General features: G+C 39.1%; 1 protein-coding gene across 2 annotated transcripts in view; it reads right to left on the bottom strand.

Moving 5' to 3' along the window:
- LRBA (LPS responsive beige-like anchor protein) overlaps positions 1–22,663 on the bottom strand; it is an 805,540-nt gene that overhangs the window by 77,298 nt on the left and 705,579 nt on the right. For both annotated transcript variants that reach the window (XM_075347936.1, XM_075347944.1), the window contains exons 49-50: positions 14,180–14,335; positions 7,327–7,494 (exon numbers count right to left, since the gene is read on the bottom strand). In XM_075347936.1, coding sequence (XP_075204051.1) covers positions 7,327–7,494; positions 14,180–14,335 — 324 coding nt within the window. The remainder of the gene's footprint in view (positions 1–7,326; positions 7,495–14,179; positions 14,336–22,663) is intronic.

Genomic DNA, 22,663 nt, shown 5'->3' with positions numbered 1-22,663 from the left:
ACCTTGTTAGGGGGGTTTGTATTAAAGCATGAGGTGTGATCTTCATTACTACGGTCCAGGACGTCAATTCATTCCTTAAGCTAATGCTGTGTGCTAGCGATGATTAGTGAGATATACAAGACACACAATTGATATTAATTGTGAGCTTCAAGCGTCTGACAGGAACCAAATCATAACTTCTATGATACAAACAACTGGAACTCCAGAATCTAGAGTTACATTTTACCCCTCCGATGGTGAAAGTGTTACATAGAGAGAAGCCCAGTTAGCGTTAAAGTGTAAAAATATAAATAAATATTCATTTTATATAATTTAGTCCATCAAAGCCTATATAACATTCAGAATTTTACATTTTTATTTTAGTTTTACATATTTATGTTTACTTTTATAGTCTGAGTTTGGGCTAATTCTAATATCATTCTAAGGCTTTATTCACACTACGTAACTGAAATCCCCCTGAAAAAGCTCGTAAAAATGCTACAATGCAATGTATTGTCAATACGACTTGCTGTTCAATTGGGTAGTTTGCAAGCTTTTTTAACGAGGCAGCTAAAAAGTCACTTGACTATTTTTCACGTGGCTTCACTTTGTAAGCTGCTCACTAGTTTATATATACAGATAAAATTAAAAAAGATGTAGGTGGCAAAAATCCAACAAAAATATGGTTCAGTAAAAGCACCACCTGTGTTATCCTATAATTGTTTTCTGCTACGAAAACTCAGCAGGTACGCCGGAGTCAAAAAAAGCCGCCACGTGAACATACCCTATGTGTGGAGAAGGAACATACTCATCTTCATGTCATAAAGGTGATGAAGTAGACCCGAGATATGTAAAGCACCCTGTTATCCAGACACACCAGCAACGCAATGGGAGGACGGTGATGAACAAAGCCTGGCACAGCATAGAATGCTTTGTTCTCACATTACTGTGAATTATTCATCATTGTACCAAACATTTTTAAAACCAGAGAAATGTAGCAGAATTTATATAAGATAAAAGGGGTGTTTTGTTTTTGTGAAGCATACACACCTGACTACATAAGGAGATGGATGTGTTCCAGTCTAAGACACAAGCACAATGCCATGAGCTGGAGCATCATATTAATGTCCACAATTTATTAAACTTTTCAAATGATACCAGCTCAAATATTCGAGAGGCCGACTCAAAGTCAGTGAGCGGCAGGAAAGGCTTTACAGTCTGGGTCTGTGTGTAACGGATAGACGTGCAGGTGACATTAGGAAGAAAAATCTCCGCCTGTTATACGGCCATCACTTGCCCTGGAAAACGATCAGTGACCACAGAGAAGGATACAGGAACTTTCCTCATCTTATCACTCATTTCCCAACTATCAAGGATATGTGCATTCTGTCCCATTTGTGGAGGGGTCTTTTGATTCTACAAAACTGGTGAGATAAACTGCACATATAATGACCCCATGTGCCTAATCAGGACCTTTTGTCCACTGCTCAAAAATGTAATGGTATAATAATCAAAGATTTTGGTCCATTCAATTCTGGTGAATATGTTAAGTTAAGCAGGAAAACCTCAAAGAAATAGAAGAATCAATATAAACCTCTCAAATATATATCATTTAAAAAAAAATGTCCTTACTAATTTAGTAATAAAAGCTATGGCCCTTTAAGATAAGAAGATTTAAAAGGTTATTCCCTTCTTCAAGATCCTATCAAAATATGTAGCAGGCGTAATAATATTAACAAATACCTCCAATTAGAAATGTAGTAGTTCTCCACGATATAGCCATGTATCTTACCTCATGTGCAGGGCATTGCAGCTTAGATATACATCTAATTAGAGGTTTTTCCTAAAATTATTAATACACCAACTACATAATAGCATAGGGTCTTGGAGTTGGAAATAAAACTTTTTAAAGGGAACCAATCACCAGGATTTTCGTATACAGTGGAACCTTGGTTTAAGAGTAACTTGTTTGAGAGCGTTTTGCAAGACAAGCAAAGCTTTTTAAAAATTTGTAACTTGGTTTAAGAGCAATGCTTTGTAATAAGAGCAAATTGCCACTGCGCACACTTCCGGTTCTGTCCTTTCACTGTGCTCTGACCTGCTCTGGAGGTAACTTTCTGTCCATATGTACTGTTTACTGTATACAGCATATTGTACAGTGCAGTATATACTATATAGCATGTCTATTAATTTGCATTTGTGGATACAGTAATGTACTTTCTTTCTGCTAACCAGTGCAGCACATTGCTTGTATTGTACCTTTCGCACACAAACAATTCTATTGTAAGCTAATGTGCAGTTTAATTTATTTTAAATGTTTTTTACTGTATAGTATGTTGTATCAGTGCACTGTAATAACTTTATATGAATACAGGACATTATTTTGTGTTACTGTAATAAGTTTGTATAAACACAGTAAATATTTTTGGGTTGTGGAACGAACTGTCTGCATTTCAATTATTTGCTATGGGAAAATTCGCTTTGATATGAGTAACTTGGTTTAAGAGCACAGTCCTAAAACGAATTATGCTCCTAATCCAAGGATCCACTGTATATGCTAAAGCCAGTGCTATACTGGCATTATCAGGCTGCTTATCTACATCCCTGCAGTTGTCAGCTTGGATGTTTAGGTTTTGAAATCCAAGAAAGTGAAGTATATAAAATGAGCAGCTTCTTGAGTGACAGTTGCACTGGAGCAGATCATATATTCATAGTTATCCCCTCCCTCTGTTAGAACTAGCATAAGTATTATACAAACGATTCACTTTGTTGCAGGACCTGTGTGAGGTCATACCCATGTGACCTGGTATCCAGCTTTGTTGGCTGAGGCCCCGCCCCTTCTGAGCACATGGGTATGACCTCACCACAGGTCCTGCTAGAGAAAGTGAATCGTTTGTATAATGGTTATGCTAATTCTAACAGAGGGAGGAGATAACTATGACTATATTGTCTGCTCCAGTGCAACTGTCACTCAACAAGCTGGTCATTTTATAATCTTCACTTTCTTGGATTTCAAAACCTAAACATCCAAGCTGACAACTGCAGGGATGTAGATAAGCAGCCTGATAGTGCCAGTATAGCACTGGCTTTAGGTTATATACGAAAGTCCTGATGATTGGTTCCCTTTAAGTTGGGAATCTCAGTCTCACTAGGTCACATCTATGTGAGTCTTCCTGTTTCTGAGCTGGGAGTTACCATTGTGTATGTGGGGGGTGGAGGAGGTAGGGGGGAGGGAGAGTCCGGGAGACTGCTGTATCTAAACACAAGACAGTCTTTACTTAATTCTGAATGTAGATATATGTGCAAAATCAGATTGATCCCTGTATATTATGGATCATCTGCAGGAGGACGAGGAAAGGAGCAGCAGTACAGGTCAATCTTACCACCTTCTTTGGGTGGTTTGGCAGCTGCTGCAGTTAGTATGCAGTGAGAAACTTAGATTAACCCTTCATAAGCTGCTGTGTCTTCCGAATAGCAGATTAACCCTTTATAAATAGTTATGTCCTCTTATCTTAACGGATCTGTGTATTCTGTCGATCATCTTATTGTAATAACAATTGTTTCAAGTAAAGTTCAGACTCCTGGTTGAAAGAAGGAAAATATCATCTGATTTGCATCTCTCTGATTAGCATTTGTGAAACAATTCACTTTACCAATCTGTTTATAGAGTTTCTCATTATATTCAATGGACAAGCAATTTGAGAAAACAGGCAAATTGATGAGTGCACCCTAAATCCTGCAGACCTAAGCACAAAGTTCCAGTTGCCAATCAGATGCTGTACAGAATCAATCCCCCTCTCTTGGATGGTACATCCCAAACTTCACCAGATACTGAGCTCACTGGAAAAAAAGTGACACTAAAGGCCCCTTTACACACAGACTTTCTAGCGATCCCACCAGCAATCGCAACCTGGCCGGGATCGCTGGAAAGTCTCTAAGAGTCGCTGGTGAGCTGTCAAACAGGTAGATCTGGCCAACGACGCAGCAGCGATACGGACCTGCAGAACGACCTCACTGGAAAGGGAACGCTAGCACGCCTATGGGCTGGATCGCTAACGATGTTGTTGTAACGGTGTCAAACACACTGATACATGCTGCGCAGCGGGAAACAAATTACCAAAGAATGGTCCTGAACGACTTGTAGCGATCAGCGATCTCACAGCGGGGGCCAGGTCGCTGATGCGTGTCACACACAAAACCGGTGACGTTACAGTGATATCGCTAGCGATGTTGCAGTGTGTAAAGAGGCCTTAAAAGTGCACCCCTGCAATACTGACAGAAACCAACGAGCTTGCTAATGACAAGAATTAGAGAAAAGTGTTAGAATTTCATCTACTGTCACTTCTTGCAGTTTTCTTAGAATCGAAAGGTTCTCTTTAAATGTACCTATTTTTACTACATCTATTGTATGAATTGTGCACATCTTCTAATTGTGTTTTTAGCAGGTTTTGTGCATCTAAAGTTAGAGTTTAACAAAATATTACACTTTGATGCAAAACTGCATGAAGACACCCAAGAGTGTACAATGCTGGATACAATTTTCACAGTGTACAAATTAAATTGTACTACTGAAGTAAATGCCCTGTTAAGCCTCGTGCACAGTTCGTGTTTGGTAAGTTTTTTATCTTCGTATTTTGAAGTCAAAACCAGGAGTGTGTACAAAATGCAGAAGTGGTACCCGTGTTTCTATTATACTGAGGTAAAAACTCACCAAATACCCAATATGTGCACAAGGCCTAATTTTAGCCACCTAAGGCTATGTGCGCATGTGTGCGTATTGCATGCAGTTACGCTGCGTTTTGCAACTGCATGCGTCCTGCGTCCCCAGCACAATCTATGAAGATTGTGCATGAGATGTGCGCACGTGGTGTATTAGAACGCAGCGATTCGGCTGCTGCCCGAAGCGTGCGTTCTAAAGGGTGCTTTACACGAGATGATCTATCGTGCGATAGATCGTCGGGGTCACGGTTTTTGTGACGCACATCCGGCATAGTTTGCGACATCGGCCTGTGTGACACCGCCTAGCGACGCAGTATCGCTCACAAATCGTGAGTCATGTACTCGTCGCTAGGTTTCATAAAATCGTTTATGAAACATGGCGCCGAGTGTTCATTGTTTCCATGGCATCTCACGTTGCTCCGTGTGACACCACGGGAATGATGAACATCGCTTACCTGCATCCCGCGGCTCCCGCCGGCTATGTGTAAGGAAGAGGTGGGCAGGATGTTTACGTCCCGCTCATCACCGCCCCTCCGCTTCTATTGGCTGGCCACCGCGTGACGTCGCTGTGACGCCGAACGTCCCTCCCCCTTCAGAAGTGGATGTTCGCCGCCCTCAGCGACGTCGCATGGGAGGTACGTACATGTGACGGGGGGTTAACGAGTTTGTGCGCCACGGGCAATCAATTGCCCGTGACGCACAAACGACGGGGGCGGGTACGATCGATCGTGAAATCGCACGATCGGTCATCCCGTGTAAAGCAGGCTTAAGAAGTGACATGTTACTTCGACTGAAAACAACACACCTCCTAGATGCCTTTCTATAACTCGGCTTCTGTATGAATGCAGTTTTAGTATAACAGATTTATGTGGACAAACTATTTTCAATAAAATGATCAGAATATTGATATATTCAGCAACATGCCATTGCAGTTAATTTTATGCTATTTTTTAACTTAAAGGGAATCTGTCAGCAGGTTTTTTCTCCCCGTCTGAGAGCAGCAATATGTAGAGACAGAGACCCTGATTCCAGAGATGTGTCACTTGTTGAGCTGTTTGCTGTCATTTTGATAAAATAAATGTTTTCTTTGCTGCAGATCTAGCAGTCATTTGAATATTGAGTTCTATAGCCCCGCCCATAACACTGCAGCTTTCTGCCCATGTACAGTGTACACAAAAAACTGTGAATCAGTGGTGTGGGTGGGGTTATGCAGAGCTCATGAATATGCTGGACTACCTGGCAGCACGCCAAGTAGTCCTCTAATGATAATCTACTGCTGATTAAACAGTGATTTTTACAAATCTACACTAAACAGCCCAGTAAGTGATATATAAATGGAATCAGGGTATTTGTCTTTACATTATGCTACTCTCAGGTTACAGTGCAGAAACCTGTTGACAGATTCCCTTCAATTGCTATACTCAAAAAAGAACAGCGGTTTTGAAAAGTTGCTCTTCCGTTAGTGCAATTAATAAAGTGAAAAGTAAATCCAGATGCCAAGACATGGGCTTCTTCTCACAAACTGTACCCTATAACGTTCCTGATAGTACAGTATGTGGTATAAAAAAAGATCTATATAAGTTTTCGGACAATATGGGATAATAAATAATAATATTTATTAATTTATATAGCGCTATTAATTACATAGCACTTTACATATATTGGCAACACTGTCCCCATTGGGGCTCACAATCTCAGGTCCATATCAGTATGTTTTTGGAGTGTGGGAGGAAACCGGAGTACCCGGAGGAAACCCACGCAAACACAGGGAGATCATACAAACTCCTTGCAGATGGGGTCCTTGGTGGGAATTGAACCCAGGACCCCAGCGCTGCAAGGCTGCAATGCTAACCACTGAGCCACCTGTTGGGAGATTTCATCCTTAAACACAGTAAAACTGAATATAGTTTTGGACTATAATTCAGGCTGTAATTCAGAATCCGTATGATACCGAACCAGTACAGGACAGTAACACAGCATATAAATTAATCTGTAAATATCAGTGTATGCTGAAACTAGAATGACATTTGTGACCTTAAGATTGTAACTTTGTATTGATGTCCCTTTCCTATTGTTTGGCAATAAGCAAGACTCCAATTTAACAAAGAATAGGGTCAGCCAAAGACTACACACTTATACAGGGACTGTGGTCACGAGGCAATTACAGGAAGAATATAAAATAGGGAAATCGCGGCCATCTTTATTGGCTAATAGAGGCTACAGATGAGTTGATTTGGGGCCAATAAGGCTTAAATCAGTCAAAAAAAAGGAAATAAATAACCGTAATGTGTGTGGCCCGAGAGCGCTGCAGAACACACACAGGCAAATTACTTTACAATGCTGTAGAACTATATATTAAATATGAACTCCAATTACATAAAGGAAACAGTTTTTCCAGTTAAACAGTGTTAAGGCTACTAGCTTTTTAGGAAATTGCATATCTGTGATTTTTTTAATGCATTTTTGGAAAGTCGATTTTGTGAGCTTTTTTCGGTTTAATTACATCAGCTCTATATTTTAAGGGTAAAATATTGACGTGTTAATGTGTGAAACATAAAACCTTTGCATGGGTCGTCCTTGGTTTCTCACAGGACTGTAATTAGTAGTATACTGTAAGAAACTACTTACTGTTTGGATTGTCCCCAATGCCATTGCTTTTGCCATTCCAGTACCACAATAGCAGGGTGGCATCTCTTGATCCTGAAAGGATGTAACAGTCTCCTCCGATGTAAGATTCAGATCGGGCCAAGCATGTCACCACGTCCCAGTGCCCAAACACTACCTGAGTTAGTTTGCCTGCAATGATAACAGTATATTTATCTGATATCAAGAAGAAACCTTATAAAAATAAGCAGACTGAATAAATCCATTTTCCTCAATCACTTCACTTAACATTATGACAGCTGTAACTGGATATTGTTTCAAAACTAATATACACATTATAATTCCACTGGAATAAAAATAAGCAGTAAATCATGATAGACACGTTGTTTCTGGGACTGAACTTGTAAAATTTCAGGAGAAGAGTCATCTGATTAAAACATAAGAAAATTAGGTTGTTTATTTTAGAACAGAACATTAACTTTTTACCGGACACTTGTTTACCTAGTAGATTAACAAGAAGAATTAGAAGTACACCCCAAAATGTGCAGAAAGTGGCTATAATGGCGAGGATCACACCCCACTGGGAACGGTGTTTTAGTATAGTGGCGGGAACTGTACCCAGATGTAAACCGGGCAAATATATGCAAAAAGAACAAAGCTTTTGCATATGTTTTAATATAGAAGCCAATTGGCTCATTAACCTATTTTAACAGGGTTTTTAGGCGTTTTTTTGTAAATGATCCTACCCAAAATCCACCTTATATACCTCTTCAAAAAGGCTTTAAAAACTTTTTGAATACATTTAAAAACTATGTTTACACAGCCTTAGACAAACCTCCTTAAAAAGTTCCTACACATTTAACCCCTATATTAAGTTCCTATGTATGATGTGGGGTCAGGAGCCTGGCCTCATCATTAGGGCAGATGGTGGCTGTGTTACACAGCTAACATCTGTCTCTGGAGGTCCATCTGCTGCTGTTAATCCCTTAAATGCTGCTTTTAAAGGGAGCCTGTCACCAGATTTGGTGACCATAAGCTGCGGCCACCACCAGTTGGTTCTTATATACAGCATTCTAACATGTTGTATATAAGAGCACAGGCCACTGAGTAGAAAGTAAAAATGACTTTATAATGCTTACCTAACTGGTCGGTATAGTGCAGACGGGTCAGATGGGTGGCTCTGTTCTTGGGGTGCGGCGTCTCCTCTTTCGGCAATCTTTCAGGGCAGATCAAAGTGCGTCTGCGCAGGACCTCAATGCCGGCACGTGTGCATGACATAGGACGCATCATGCACCCCGGCTTCAGAAGAAGGAGGACAAAGATGGCCGAAAGAGGAGGAGCCGCATCCGGAGGATGGTGCAACCTATCTGACCTGTCTTCACCGTACCGACCGTTTAGGTAAGTATTATAAAGTCATTTTTACGTTCTACACAGCGGCCTGGGCTTTTATATACAGCATGTTAGAATGCTGTACATAAGAGCTCACTGGTGACGACCACAGCTTATAGTCACCAAATCTGGTGACAGGTTCCCTTTGATCTCCAACAGCAGTATTTAAAACGCATTGATAATCCCACTGCTTAAGTATTGGGAGCCAAAGAGTTGCCATGGTAGTTGAGAACCGGCGTAATGCCACTGTGATTGCCATTATGAAAATTATAAGATTGCAATTTTTATTATATATTGCAAAACTGGGTTCAAGTCCTCTAAAAAAGCTAAAATTAAATAAATCACAATACCATTTTCCCTCACTGAAAATAAACAAAATAAAAAAATAATTATATGAAGTATTACTGTGTCCATAAAACCCTGATTTATCAAAATACATAATTAATTAACCCAATGTCATAACAATAAAAAATTTAAAATGCTAGAATTGCGGTTTTTCAGTCGCTGCAGTTCTTGGTGACCCAAGTTAATGTTTTTGTGATTGTACTGACGTGGAGAATCATATTGCCAGGGCATTTGTTGCAATTTCACCACACTTAATTTTTTTTTCTCCTGTTTTCCAGTACACTGAATGTTAAAATGAACAGTGTTATCCAAAAGTACAACTCGTTACACAAAATCAAGCTCGAGTAGGCTAGGTTAGCAGAAAAATACAAAAGTTATAGCTCTTGGAAGAAAGGGAGGAAAAAAAAAAAATACAAGTGCAAAGTCACTGGCTTTTTCCTAACCTGGCTTTGCCTAGAAAAACCTCAGCGTGTGCACATAAATTAAATGAAAGCCTTAAATTGTTTTTTACATTAACCTGTGCTGTTTAAAAAAAATGTGTACTCACCTTTAAAAATGGTATTAGCTGCTGAAAATGTTTTTTTTTCATCAAAGAAAAGTAACACTTATTTGTAACGTTTAAAGCACCACTCCAGCGTTTGTTTTTTCAGCGTTGGAGTGGTGTTTTTAATCTAGGGGTATGTGTCCACGATCAGGATTATTAGCTCTTTGCATGCAGTAAATTTTTGCTGCATCCAAAACGCCGCATTGTATAGTACAAGCAGAGAGGGAATCCTATGCCTACTGTGCTTCTTAATAACACTGCATAACCTGACCTGCGGTGCAGGTTTACTATCCACAGCATGTCAATTTCTCATGCGTAGATGCTCGAGTCCCCTACGAGGTTGAACACAACAAAAATACACCACTAACCCTAATCGTGGGCACATAACCCAAGTCCCTGACCCTAGTAATATACCCACTCTCCGGTGTATTCACTTTTTCCCGATTCCACTTCAGTCCCCCTGGTGCCATTTTGTAACTGCAACTTCTGACTGGCCAGAAGACATAAGATACGTCGTAATCTCTCAATGCAAAACTATGAGAGCCAGACCGATGCATCCGTAGACTTACATTGAAGACTGATTTCCGGTGTGCTCCATAAAACACTGGAACAGCCAGCAGGTAACAAACCACTGGAGACCGAAATAAGGGGTTGTAATAGAAGATAAAGACGCCGGGGGGTGAGTATAAAAGGTAGAGTCAAGGAACTTGAAACTTAAAGTACCACTAAAGCAGTAAAAATAACAAAAAGACAGGAGTGGTGCTATAACTAAATGTTAAGATTGTTTAAACAATGGACAGAAAACAGTTAAGGAAAAAAAAGGGTTAAAGCAGCAGCAGTATATTAGTGCCCCGGATGTAGGCTTGGTGGAGACTAATCACATGCAACCTCGAGGAATATATCCACAAAAAAGGGCAGCACTATAAATTCCCAAGAAAATTAAGGCTAGATAGATATACATTTTTGATTTATTTAATACAATTAACCCCTTCACGACCGGCCGATTTTTCGCTTTCCATTTTTTTTCGCCATTCTTTTTCTGAGAGACGTAACTTTTTTATTTTTCAGTCAATATGGTCATGTGAGGGCTCATTTTTTGCGGAACAAGCAATGAAACCATAGGTTTTACCATATAGTGTACTGGAAAACGGCAAAAAAATTCCAAATGCAGAAAAATTGCAAAAAAAGTGCGATAGCACTATTGTTTTTGAGATATTTTATTTACTGTGTTCACTGTATGGTAAAAGTGATGTGTGGGTGTGATGCCTCAGGTCAGTTCGAGTTCGTAGACACCAAACATGTATAGGTTTACTTTTATATAAGGGGTTAAAAAAATCCGGAAGTTTGTCTGAAAAAAGTGGCGCACGTTTTACGCCATATTCCATGACCCGTAGCGTTCTCATTTTTCGGGATCTATGGCTCAGTGACAACTTATTTTTTGCGACTCGAGCTGACGTTTTTAACGGTACCATTTTTGCGCAGATGCTACGTTTTGATCGCCTGTTATTGCATTTTGCGCAAAAGTTGTGGCGACAAAAAACCGTCATTTTGGCATTTGGAATTTTTTTGCCGCTACGCCGTTTACTGATCAGATAAATTGATTTTATATTTTGATAGATCGGGCGTATGTGAACGCGGCGATACCAAATGTGTGTATATTTTATTTTACTAGTCCCTCTAGGGGGCTATAGCGATCAGCAATCCGATCGCTCTGCACTATCTGCTGATCACAGCTACATAGCTGTAAACAGCAGATACGTGCACTTCCTGCTTCCCTGGCCTCTGTACAAAGCGAAAGTGAAAGTGGTTCATGTCTAGCACAGGAGTCATCACATGACCCTGTGCTACTATGACAACCACTGGAAGTCACGTGATCATGTCACGTGACTTCCGGTATCGGGCGGTAAGTAAAACTTTACCGCAATCGTGTTTATAATGGCGCTGTCACATATTGACAGCGCCATTACAGGGGTTAAATGGCACGAGCAGATAACGATTCTGCTCGTGCCTAGCAGGCACACTTCTCAGCTGTGAAAATCAGCTGAGATGTGCGCCGATCGCGGCATGCTGCTGCTGGAAGACCGCGGGCAGTAACGTTATGACCGCTAGGACGTAATTTTACTGCCCATGGTCGTTATGGAAATATGGATAAATAAGTATATTCGATAAAAATATAAACATAAAATATATAAAAATAAACAAGTGAAACATTTGCTTATAATGAATGCGCCTTTGCTATTAGCTCGGGTTGTATTTTGCATTAAGAGGTGTCCTTGATAAAAGAACAGAAATATTACATTAGCTCAAACAACAGTATTTCCCTGTTTTGACAGAACACATTTTCTACTTATTTAATTTTATTTGACAGCCCTGTTGCAAATAAAAAGAAATAAAGGAGAAAAAGAAAAACAGACACAGGCCCTTAGCACTGCTGGATGGAAAAGGCCGCCTGAAAATAATTCCCACTGCCAGGAGAGGGTTTATGATGCCTTTTCTGTATTGGTTCTACTTAGTACAAAAATGATTTACGCCACAAGAATTTCCTGTTACAAGTATAAAAACAAAACAAGGAATGCTAAAAAAGAAAAGGGCCCCTTTATTCAGAAGTGATAGAATATAATTGAAGGGAACACTTATTGTGCGGAGCTGCTATACATTACATGGGCCGTGCACGTGTTTCCCTGCTCCTCGGGCTCAAACTGCAAGAAAGCAAAAGGTATTTTCCCAATCTAAGTGATCTCTGAGGATGCAAGCACGCCTGTCACACGATGACTATAATGTGTATGGCTTCAACTAAACGGGATGGAAGATAAAAAAAAAAACCAAAAACTAGGGGAATTTTAAAAGAATCGGAGCCATTAAACAATCAGAAACACACGGTAGAGTTTCTTCTCTAACAGCTTTCACAGACGTGTTAATCCCATGTCCCACGTGTCAAGACAAATACTGTGAAATCCTTCAAATGTACATGTGCAAGACAAAAAAAAAAAAGGGCATTTACTAAGTTGAGTAGCATACCCCTCAGAAATATGTTAGTGAAGCACAAAGCACAAAGAAATCTGCTAAAAAACGGGCAAGGAGTGTCCAAAAAAATCCACAAAATATAATTATTGCGAAAACCTGAATGAATAATGTATTTCTTATTTTTAGTTATCAAATAGCAAAAAAGAAAATATATCAGAAAACAAGCCATAGTAGAATATTCTAGCTAGCTGGATAATACACAGAGGGGCCTGTACTTCTGTAGTGCACTAAGAGGGCAAGACACCCAGCCTAATTGAATAATAGGGGTGTGTAATAGGTTGTGGGCACCGTCATTCACCTGTGTGTGACTTGTGCCCAATTACAATACTTAATCAATGTGTAATTCTAATACTTTTGCACTTTTTATGTATATGCCCTTGGCCGTATCTTTTCTTGCAATGCAGGCTCGCTTGGCGAGCCGGCATTTTTCCCCGCACATCTGCATTGAATATAAATGAATAATAAAAAAAATCAAACAAAAAAACACATATTTGGTATTGCAGAGTTCAGAAATGCCTGATCTATCAAAATATAAAAAGTCACTTAATCTGATCAGTAGACGGAGTAGCGAGAAAAAAAACCCCAAAAAAACGACAATTACATTTTAATGGCCACAACAACATTGCATTAAAATGCAATAACAGGCGATCAAAAATTGCATCTATGCAAAATTGGTAAAATTAAAAACACCAGCTCAAGATGCAAAAAATAAACCATCACACAGTTTGAGATCCCGAAAAATAAGAACACTATGGGGTCTTGGAATGTGGAGACAAAATGGCAATTTTTTTTTTTTTTTTTTTTTTTTTTTTTTTACAAACTATTGAATTTTTTTCACCATTTAGATAAAAGTAAAAATATTCATGTTTGGAATCTATGAACTCGTACTGACCTGAGGCATCATACTGACATGTTAGTTTTACCATATAATGAACATAGTAAATAAAAACAAACCAAAACCAATTGTGGAATTGCACTTTTTTTTTGCAATTTCACTGCACAGTACAATATGGGGCAGAATGAATGGCATCATTCAAAAGTACAACTTGTCCCGCAGAAAACAAGTCCTCATACGGCTATATTGACAGTAAAATAAAGATAAGGCTCTTGGAAGAAGGGGAAGAAAAATTGAAAATGGAAATCACCAGGAAGTGAAGGGGTTAAGGGGGACTGCTGGATCCTGTCTGTGCATTTGTTACCATTGCTTTTTTGCTAAGTTTATAATTTCATTATTTGGGAATTTTTTAAACGTCATTTTATTCCTTGGCTATGCTTTAGAATTGGAATGTACAGATGAACACTAAAAAAATAACCACTCATGCATCTGTATTATTCATATTAAGAAGCCATTTATTGGCAATTTCTGTGTATATAAAAAAAATATTAAAATACATATAAACACATGCACATAAAAAATATACACACACACACACACACACACACACACACACACACACACACACACACGTGCAGTCTGAATAACATGTTATATATAGAATATGTTATATATTGTGCATATAAAATGTCAGATAGCTGTACGTTCAAGCATATGAACATTTCGGAACCAGAACTTACCTGTGTCAGTGGAATAGACACGGAAACTCTTATCCCAAAAGCCACACACGATTATGAAGCGATTGTCAGCTGTGATCACAAAGCACTGGGAATGGACCTGGATACTTTGGTCTAGCAGGTCCGATATTTGCCGTCTGTGCATTCCAGTGTTGTTGGCTACAAGAATATAGAAAACACATTGTCACCAGTTATTATTGCTGCTTACCAAATTTCTTTATATACTTTTCTTCTTAGTCTGATTTGGCAAAGTAGAGAAGAAAACTAATCTCCAACACTTGACCAGCTTAACAGACAGAATCAACTAGTTCATCCGGTGACTTCAGCCTCTTCAGCAATAAAAACCCAGCAACAGATATCGGCCCTCATTACACTGATAAAGAGTGAGTTATTTGCTTGGCTTGTCTTGTAACTACATGATCCGGGCATTGCTAAACGGAGCTGCAGCACATTACTAATAAATATATAGCAGGAAGCGGAGAGAAACGGCTCCAATGAAAGTCAGAAAATGTAACAGAAGACGCGTCTAATCCTTCCTCTACATTAAATTCCATTCGCCTTCCAAACCAAGCTATTGGTAATAAAACACTCTCTGAAAAACAGCTACTTTTACTTGGCCGAGGTTTCCCGACATGTCTCTCATGAGCAATCTTTGGACGGCTTGACATTTATTGCTAAACAAGACTAAACCATGTGCAAAACCAGCAAAACAGGAAGAATACAATAAAGCCGAGATTTAGCAGACTAAGTACGTTCTTTTTTTCTTAAGCAATCATAATGTTTATGATTGAAACATGGGACTTGTAAATGACGTCTTGACGAAGAGCCTGGTGAACGAGAAACAATTTCTAGTCACAAACTACATAGGATTCCCACCGGAAGCAAGCAAGGTCTAATAAGCTGTTGCATCCGGCTTTGGATTTGTTTTTTAATTGGAATATAAGAAATTGGTATATAGTAAATACGCTTTGGAATACGCAAAGACATGTTTTATGTTTGTTTGTTTTTTACAGGTTAACAAAAATTAATATGAACGTACCAGACATACAAATGTATAGACATGCACATAGAGATTTAATGCCTTAATCTAGGGAAAACAGCCTTTCAAGGCCAACTTTACATGTTAATTTTGATTCTTTGACTGTCAATAGAAGATACTTTTGAAAGAAGGTTGTTGATCCCTCCCCCCCCAAAAAAAAAAGATATTTGATTTCCCACTATCTGCTTTTGTGGCACAGTCATTATGCCATCCTTGGCCAGATCCAATGAATATAGATCGTGTTGGGATAGCTATGGCATCAATTCTTCCTCCATATAGTGGAAGATAAGAGTGTAATCAGTTATTTTTCTAGCACATTTCCTCCACTGGATAGATGATAACTTGTTGATTGATTAAAGTCTGATAGCTGGAACCAGCACCAATCAGCAGAATCGGACACTTTTACCTGATAGAATAGAACAGCAATGCTCATGCTCAACCGCTGATCCATTCTTTCCTTATAGAGCTCCTAAGCACTGCACTCAGTTTCTTCCCATAGCCCCATAGAGAAATAATGGAACCTGCATCACCACTTTATGTATATAAAAAGTCCTGGATCTCACGATCGGTGCAGGTCCCAGTGGTGGACACCCACTGATCAGGAAGCTATGACCCATTCTACAGATAGGGGATTACTTACTTTCACTAGACAAACCTTTTAATTAGGCAGGCAGAAAAAAATAATATATTTGCATTCAAGGGGAACAAAGAATTATACACTGACCTTTATCATTTATGATACAATAGATCATAAATATAAAATATCATATAATATAAAGATTTTAATATAATAATTTTTATTGTAAATATAATGTCTGAATTATTATTAGGGCTACTGCATCTTACTACTAGTAAATGTGGTGCATGGAAAAAAAATATTTTCTAATTGCAGAGAAACAACCAAGGTCATGACTTTTTTCAATTAAATTTTAAAAACACAATTATAAAACATAGGAGTTGTCCTGTTTCATACAATATTCGCCCGTAGTCTCAGTGAGGTACTGTATAAAAAAAAAATCCCTGTTCTTTTACGGACCCTCTCGAGGCCCAGTCCTGTGTATTACTGGTGCTCTGGTATTTGTTGACTGTAAGCAGCGGCGGCATCATGTCAATACTGCTACAGCCAATCACTCAGCTCAGCAGCTCATGCTGTCTACAAAGGCCCTGTTGTCTCTCCTAAGATGCCTATTTTGCCAAATAATTTTATTCTCCATGAAATAATGTTGAAACGTATTTAAAAAGTCTGAGTTGGTTCGTCATGAATAAAATGACAAATAGGTGTTAGTAGTAGGGATGGAGGGAACCTGCAAAATCTACATCAACTCTGTAAAATCAGTTCTGGCAGTTCCAGGCTGTGTAAGTATGCAGGATTTTGACAAATAGGTGCTACTGTTCTCATTATCAACTTATTTATTAATTTAGAAGAGAATTGACAAAGGAACAGCACAATGCAACCTTATAAGAGAGAATATAATTTACTGATGTCAAAGAGTAGTGAAAAATACTCTACAGATACAAAACCTACTAAAGAAAAAACAAAAAACAACGCTACTGTACAGTCTCCCCTAGTGTACTACACCATTTCATTTTATGTGCTACACCCTTAAAATGTTGGCGCTGTAATAGTAAAAAATAAGAAAAATAAAAAAAATCCTGCTGGAATAACTTTTCAGCTTGACATTATTAGCTGTGGTTTTGATGCCTTGCGAATAATAAGGACCGTTGTGCTTCTTTACGAGGCAATAATGTGTTCCTCTTGTGGGTAAACAAGTCAGTATTGTAGTTTATTCCAGCGGGGATTTGGATTGCAGCTCTGAGAATCTGAGCGAGGGCATTATAACGGCTTTACCATCCAGGTTGTTTTATTTCTCTCAAAGGCTTCAAAAACTATAATTTGTAAATAGCCATAATCACACACAAACTATTGGAAAAATAAATTACCATTTCTGCAGTGGTCTTAATTGTAAAAAAAAACACAAACAAAAACATTTTGCACAAATGTGTGTTGTATTGATTTAAAATACTTATGTTACAGTTAAGTCCATGAATATTTAGAGCGTGACTCAATCTTCGTGATTTGGCCTCTGCACACCATTATTTTTTTATTTAAAGTAAACAGCTGAAATGCAATTGAAGGAGACTTTACCATAAAATATTTTTTTAAAGGGAACCTGTCACCAGATTTGTACCTATTAAACTAAAAGAATCCCCTTTTGCAGCTCCTGGGTTGCATTCTTTTAAGGTGCACCATGGCCCTGACTCCCCCCCTTCCAGACCCCAAAAATAACTTTTTAAACTTGGCCCTTAAGTATGCTAATTACCTTGGTTGGCCAAATGGACGGGCTCATTTTGTGTTCCTTTATCCTCCTCCTGCCGCTGATCGCGTCCTTCATTGATTGACGGGATGACGCCCTCTGTCATCCTCCTCGACGCATTTTCAAATCTCGCGCCTGTGCAGTTAGGTCGGCTTGTGCAGGCGCAGTTCGCTCTGCCATATCGTGGCCAGAGCAGAAAACAGCAGCCCTCGCTTGCGCCGGTGAGCTATATGCGCAGGCGCGAGATTATGGGTGGGTACGAGCATGGCGCTGGTGAGGTCAGCGCTGTGCATGTATGTATCTATTCATGTGATGTTCCCCAATTTTACTGGCCTTCTCTACTTTTATCTTGTGTATCACTAAGCAGACAGTTGTTCTGCTATGGATAAATGACACTATATATACATATATTTTATTTACTTTGTGGTAATTTTGTTAATTTGTTTCAGTTACTGATGAAGGCCATGTGTGGGCCGCAAAGTCTAACTACACTGAGCATTTAATAAAAAATATTTTTCCACTGGATCTAGGAGTGCCTTGTTTATATTTTGTTACATATGGTTCGGAAACCTACCTGAGCACCCTAGCAATTATTTTTGGGTAGAAGTGCCTTATCCTATTGATTTGACAAATTTGGAAGCCATGGACATCACCAAATGCTGGGTTTCCTCCTTTGCGATGCTTTGACGGCCTTTACTGCAGCCGATTTCAGTTGTTGCTTGTTTGTGGGTCTTTCTTCCTCAAGTTTTGTCTTAAGCATGTGAATGCATGCTCGATAAGGTAGAAATTTGGTGATTGACTCAGCCATTGCAATACATCCCACTTCTTTGTCTTTGAATGTTTTGGTCAATGTCCATCTGTACTGTGAAGCACCATCCAATCATTCTTGCTGCATTTAGTTGAATCTGAGGAAAAAGTATAGCCCTGTACACTTCAGAATTCATCCGGCTGCTTCTGTCTACAGTCACATTATCAAACACTAGTGACACAGAGCAATGGAAAGCCATGCATCTCTATGCCATCACACTGCTGCCACCATGTTTTACAGAGGATGTGGTATGCTTTGTATCATTAGCCGTTTCAAGCCTTCTCCGTACTTTATTCTTCCCATCATTCTGGTACAGGTTGATCTTCGTTTCATCTGTCCAAAAAATGCTTTTCCAGAACTGGGCTGGCTTAGATTTTTGTCAAAATCTAATCTGGCCTTTTTATTTTTAAGGCTGATTAATTGCATGCACCTTGTGATGAAAGCACAGTACTTGATTTCATTAAGTCTTCTCTTTGTGGTAGACTTAGATACTGAAACACCTACTTCCTGGAGAATGGCCTTCACTTGAGTTGGTGTTGTTAAGGGACATTTTCTTCATCTTAGAAAGGATTTGGCGATCATCCACTACTGGTGTCTTCAGTGCATGTCCAGGCCTCTTTGAGTTCCCAAGCTCACTAGTGCCTTTATTTTTTGCAGGATGTACCAAACTTTTGATTTGGCTACTCTTAAAATTCCTTTTTTTGTTTTTTTAAGCCTAATTGATAGTCTGTTTTTCTTACATTGAGAGCTTCTTTAATTGTTTGTGGATTCATAGCAACAGCTTCCAGATGCAAATGCAACACCTGGAATCAGCTCCAGACCTTTTACCTGCTGAATTGATAATGGATTATTGACAGACTAGCCCATGAAGTGCATTACAGACCTTTAGAGGTAATTGTCCAATTGCTTTTGGTCCCTTGAAAAAGAGGCAGCTACATATTAAAGAGCTGTAATTCCTAAACTCTTACTCCAATTACGACATGAATTCCCTTTAAATTAAATCTGAGAGCCTGCACTTTAAGCCTATATTAATTATATAACCTTCTTGAAAACGCCAAAACGTCTGTCACTATTCAAATACTTTGGGGCCTAACTGTACATACTACAAAAAAAACCCAGTTCAGGTGCTACATGTGGTTCTCGTGTCTTCTACATATGGTTCCCCAGTTGCGGGCAGCTGCAGATTCTATTGCACTGTTGTGGCACAAAGGAGGTCAAAACATTGCTATAACTTTGTACAGGAGTCAAACTCACATTACTTACTCAGCACCATTCTTATGGAGAAAAAAAACGGAATCTCACTGGCACCTTAAGAATTATGACTTAGTAGGGTGAGCTGTCGAGATTAGATCAGTTGTGTATATGATGTGGAAGGGCTCATGACCTGCTAAAATCATAAACCATGACACCAGTATGCACTACATGTCTAACTATATCTTACGGTATTAAAGAGGAACTTTCCCTGGATTTTATTTAATTATTTATTTTTAACTCAAACAGAGTAATCCCTCTAATTGCCACTGGTCCGCTGACTATAGATCACTTTTCTTTCTTTTGTGCCCCATCATTCTAAAAGGTACAGTTGATATTAGTCTAATGTGTATGGGGGCCTAAAAGAGGTAATGTTCCTCGACTTCAACATACAGTTACTATTGTATGTTACCAGTGTGAGTGTTTCCATTACTTAAAAAAAATAGCAATGGAAGATTTGGCAATATGCACAGCTCTGTATGTGTAGGATCTCAACAGTGCAAAAAAGATGGAATAGAAAACATTAATACTATTGTTCCTCCTGTGCTCAAACTTTTACGTAAGCAGATAAATTGCCCATAATGAACGGTGACCGCTGATAATGAGTCATTCAGCATGCGTTTAATAACAAAAAAATAAAAAAAATAAATCATTATTTTTATATAGCGCTAACATATTCCGCAGCGCTTCACATACATCAGGAATGCTGTCCCTATTAGGGCTCACAATTTAAATTCCCTATCTGTATGAAATGCTATAATGATCAATTGTTTATTAAATCATATATAAGAAAACATTTACACTGTTGAAAACACATCTTAACACAAAGTTATATGCTGTTGGCAATGCAGTATTTTTATGCATGCATAAGACTTTGGATGACCAATGCCTCATGTGCATGGCTTTTACCTTTGGCTCACTTTTACAAGTTTACTTTAGAATCACAAAATCCAAGTATATCACAGTAGTGAGTACACCCCTCACATTTTTGTAAATATTTTATCTGTTAATGGGACAACACTGAAGATATGACACTTTGATACAATATAAAGTAATGTATAGCTTGCATAAGTGTAAATTTGGTGTGCCCCCTAAATAAAGCAACATGCCCCTTAAATAATGCAACACACAGCCATTAATATCTAAACCACTAGCAAGAAAAGGGAGTACATCCATAAGTGAAAATAGTCATATTGTGCTTAAAGTGTCAATTGTTGTGAATACATTTTTCAGTTTGGGGCTCCCTCTTGTGGTCAGTGCTGGCGGTGCAGTTGACTTGTGGAATGAGAGCCACACACCTGTAGAGGACAAGCAATCAGGCCTTTCAGATTGGGACTATATAACGGAGTAGTTTTCTCCTGTTACTTGCTGGTGCGCAATTGATTTCCTGTGTGTTTAGGACATTCTGAAACAAGCCCTGCTCTCTACCAGAACTCCTCTCAAGATAAGTTGGTCTTTGAACCTCTGCTTATTGTTTCCACTTTCTTGTTGTTTTTTTCTGTTTTGATACTATTGGTTGATTTCTATTTTGCCTGTGTGGAGTTCCTGGTGGAATTGGATCATTCCCTGCTCGGAGTGTCTATATATTTAGCTCCATGATTCTGTAATGTATTGTGTTTTGTCATGCTTGGTATTTAATTCAGTCCCTTATCTATATTGGTGTTTTTGGATCCCAGTAACATCAGAGTACTGATATAGAGGGGGAGAGACCGTGTGGACTTAGGGTTTTTCCATGTCAGGCGTGCTGAGATTTTTTTTAGGGTTTTTACAGCTGCAGACAGTGCTCTTTCCTATCCTTTCCTATAAAGATAAAGATAGTTTAGGCCTCATCTTTTCTGAATCTGTTTTCTAGCTTTGTATTGTGTTTTCCTATATCACCATAGTATTTACATGTGGGGGGCTATCCACATCTTTGGGGATTGCGCCGAGGCATATTAGCTTTTCTTATATTTCTATCTGTAAGAATATTTATTTCTCCGGCTGTGTCGAGACGACTAGGTCATCGTAGGCTCGTCCCATGGCTACTTCTACTTGTGTGTCAGGATTAGGTCTGCAGTCCGTTAAGGTTCCAGCCACTCTTGTTACTTTTTGGGTTTCCGCATTTTTTTGATCCTCCTCGGTCCCTGAATCAGAACCATCAATATTTTGTGTGGCCATCATTATTTTGAAGCATTGCCTTAACTCTTTTGAGTATGGAGTTCATTACAGTTTCACAGGAACCACTGGAATCCTCTTCCACTCCTCCATGACATCAAGGAGCTGGTCGATGTTAGAGATCTTGCATTCCTCCACCATCCGTTTGAGGATGCCTCACAAATGCTCAATGGGGTTTAAGTCTAGCACCTTTACCCTCATTTATTTATTTTTTTTTAGCAAGGCAGTGGTCATCTTGAAGGTATGATTGGGGTTATCATGTTGGAATGCAAAGAGAGGATTATGCTCCGCTTCAGTATGTCACAGTACTTGTTGGCATTCATGGTTCCCTTAATGAACAGCTGACAGCACTCATGCAGCCCCAAACTGTGACACTCCCATTGTCATGCTTGACTGTTGACAAGACACACTTATTTTTGTACTCCCACCCGATTGCCGCCACATACGCTTGACGCCAACTGAACTAAATAAGTTTTATCTTGGTTTCATCAGGCCACAAGACATAGTTCCCGGTAATCCATGTCCATAGTCTGCTTGTCTTGAGCAAACTGTTTGTGGGCTTTCTTGTGCATCATCTTTATAAGAGTAAGTTTCCATCTGGGACAACAGCCATGCAGACTAATTTGATGCAGTGTGTGGCGGATGGTCTAACCACTGACATTTTGATCCCCTTACCCCTTTAAACTCTGCAGCAATGCTGGCAGCACTCAAACGTCTATTTTGAAAAAAAGCTGGATATGACGCTGAGCACGTGCACTTAAATTCTTTGGTAGAGTATGGTGAGGCCTGTTCTGAACGAAACAAAAATCAATTGATAAAAAATTGACAAACAATTATCAAGTTCTCTTGTACTGTATGGTCATGCTGGAGGGGCCATAGAGCAAAATCAGTAATAGCAGAAAGAACTGTTTATGACTACC

The sequence above is a fragment of the Anomaloglossus baeobatrachus genome, chromosome 1 (genome assembly GCF_048569485.1).
Source record: "Anomaloglossus baeobatrachus isolate aAnoBae1 chromosome 1, aAnoBae1.hap1, whole genome shotgun sequence".
Taxonomy (NCBI): Eukaryota; Metazoa; Chordata; class Amphibia; order Anura; family Aromobatidae; genus Anomaloglossus; species Anomaloglossus baeobatrachus.
The sequence above is the reverse complement of the archived record's forward strand: the minus strand, read 5'-3'. Positions and strand labels throughout refer to the sequence as shown.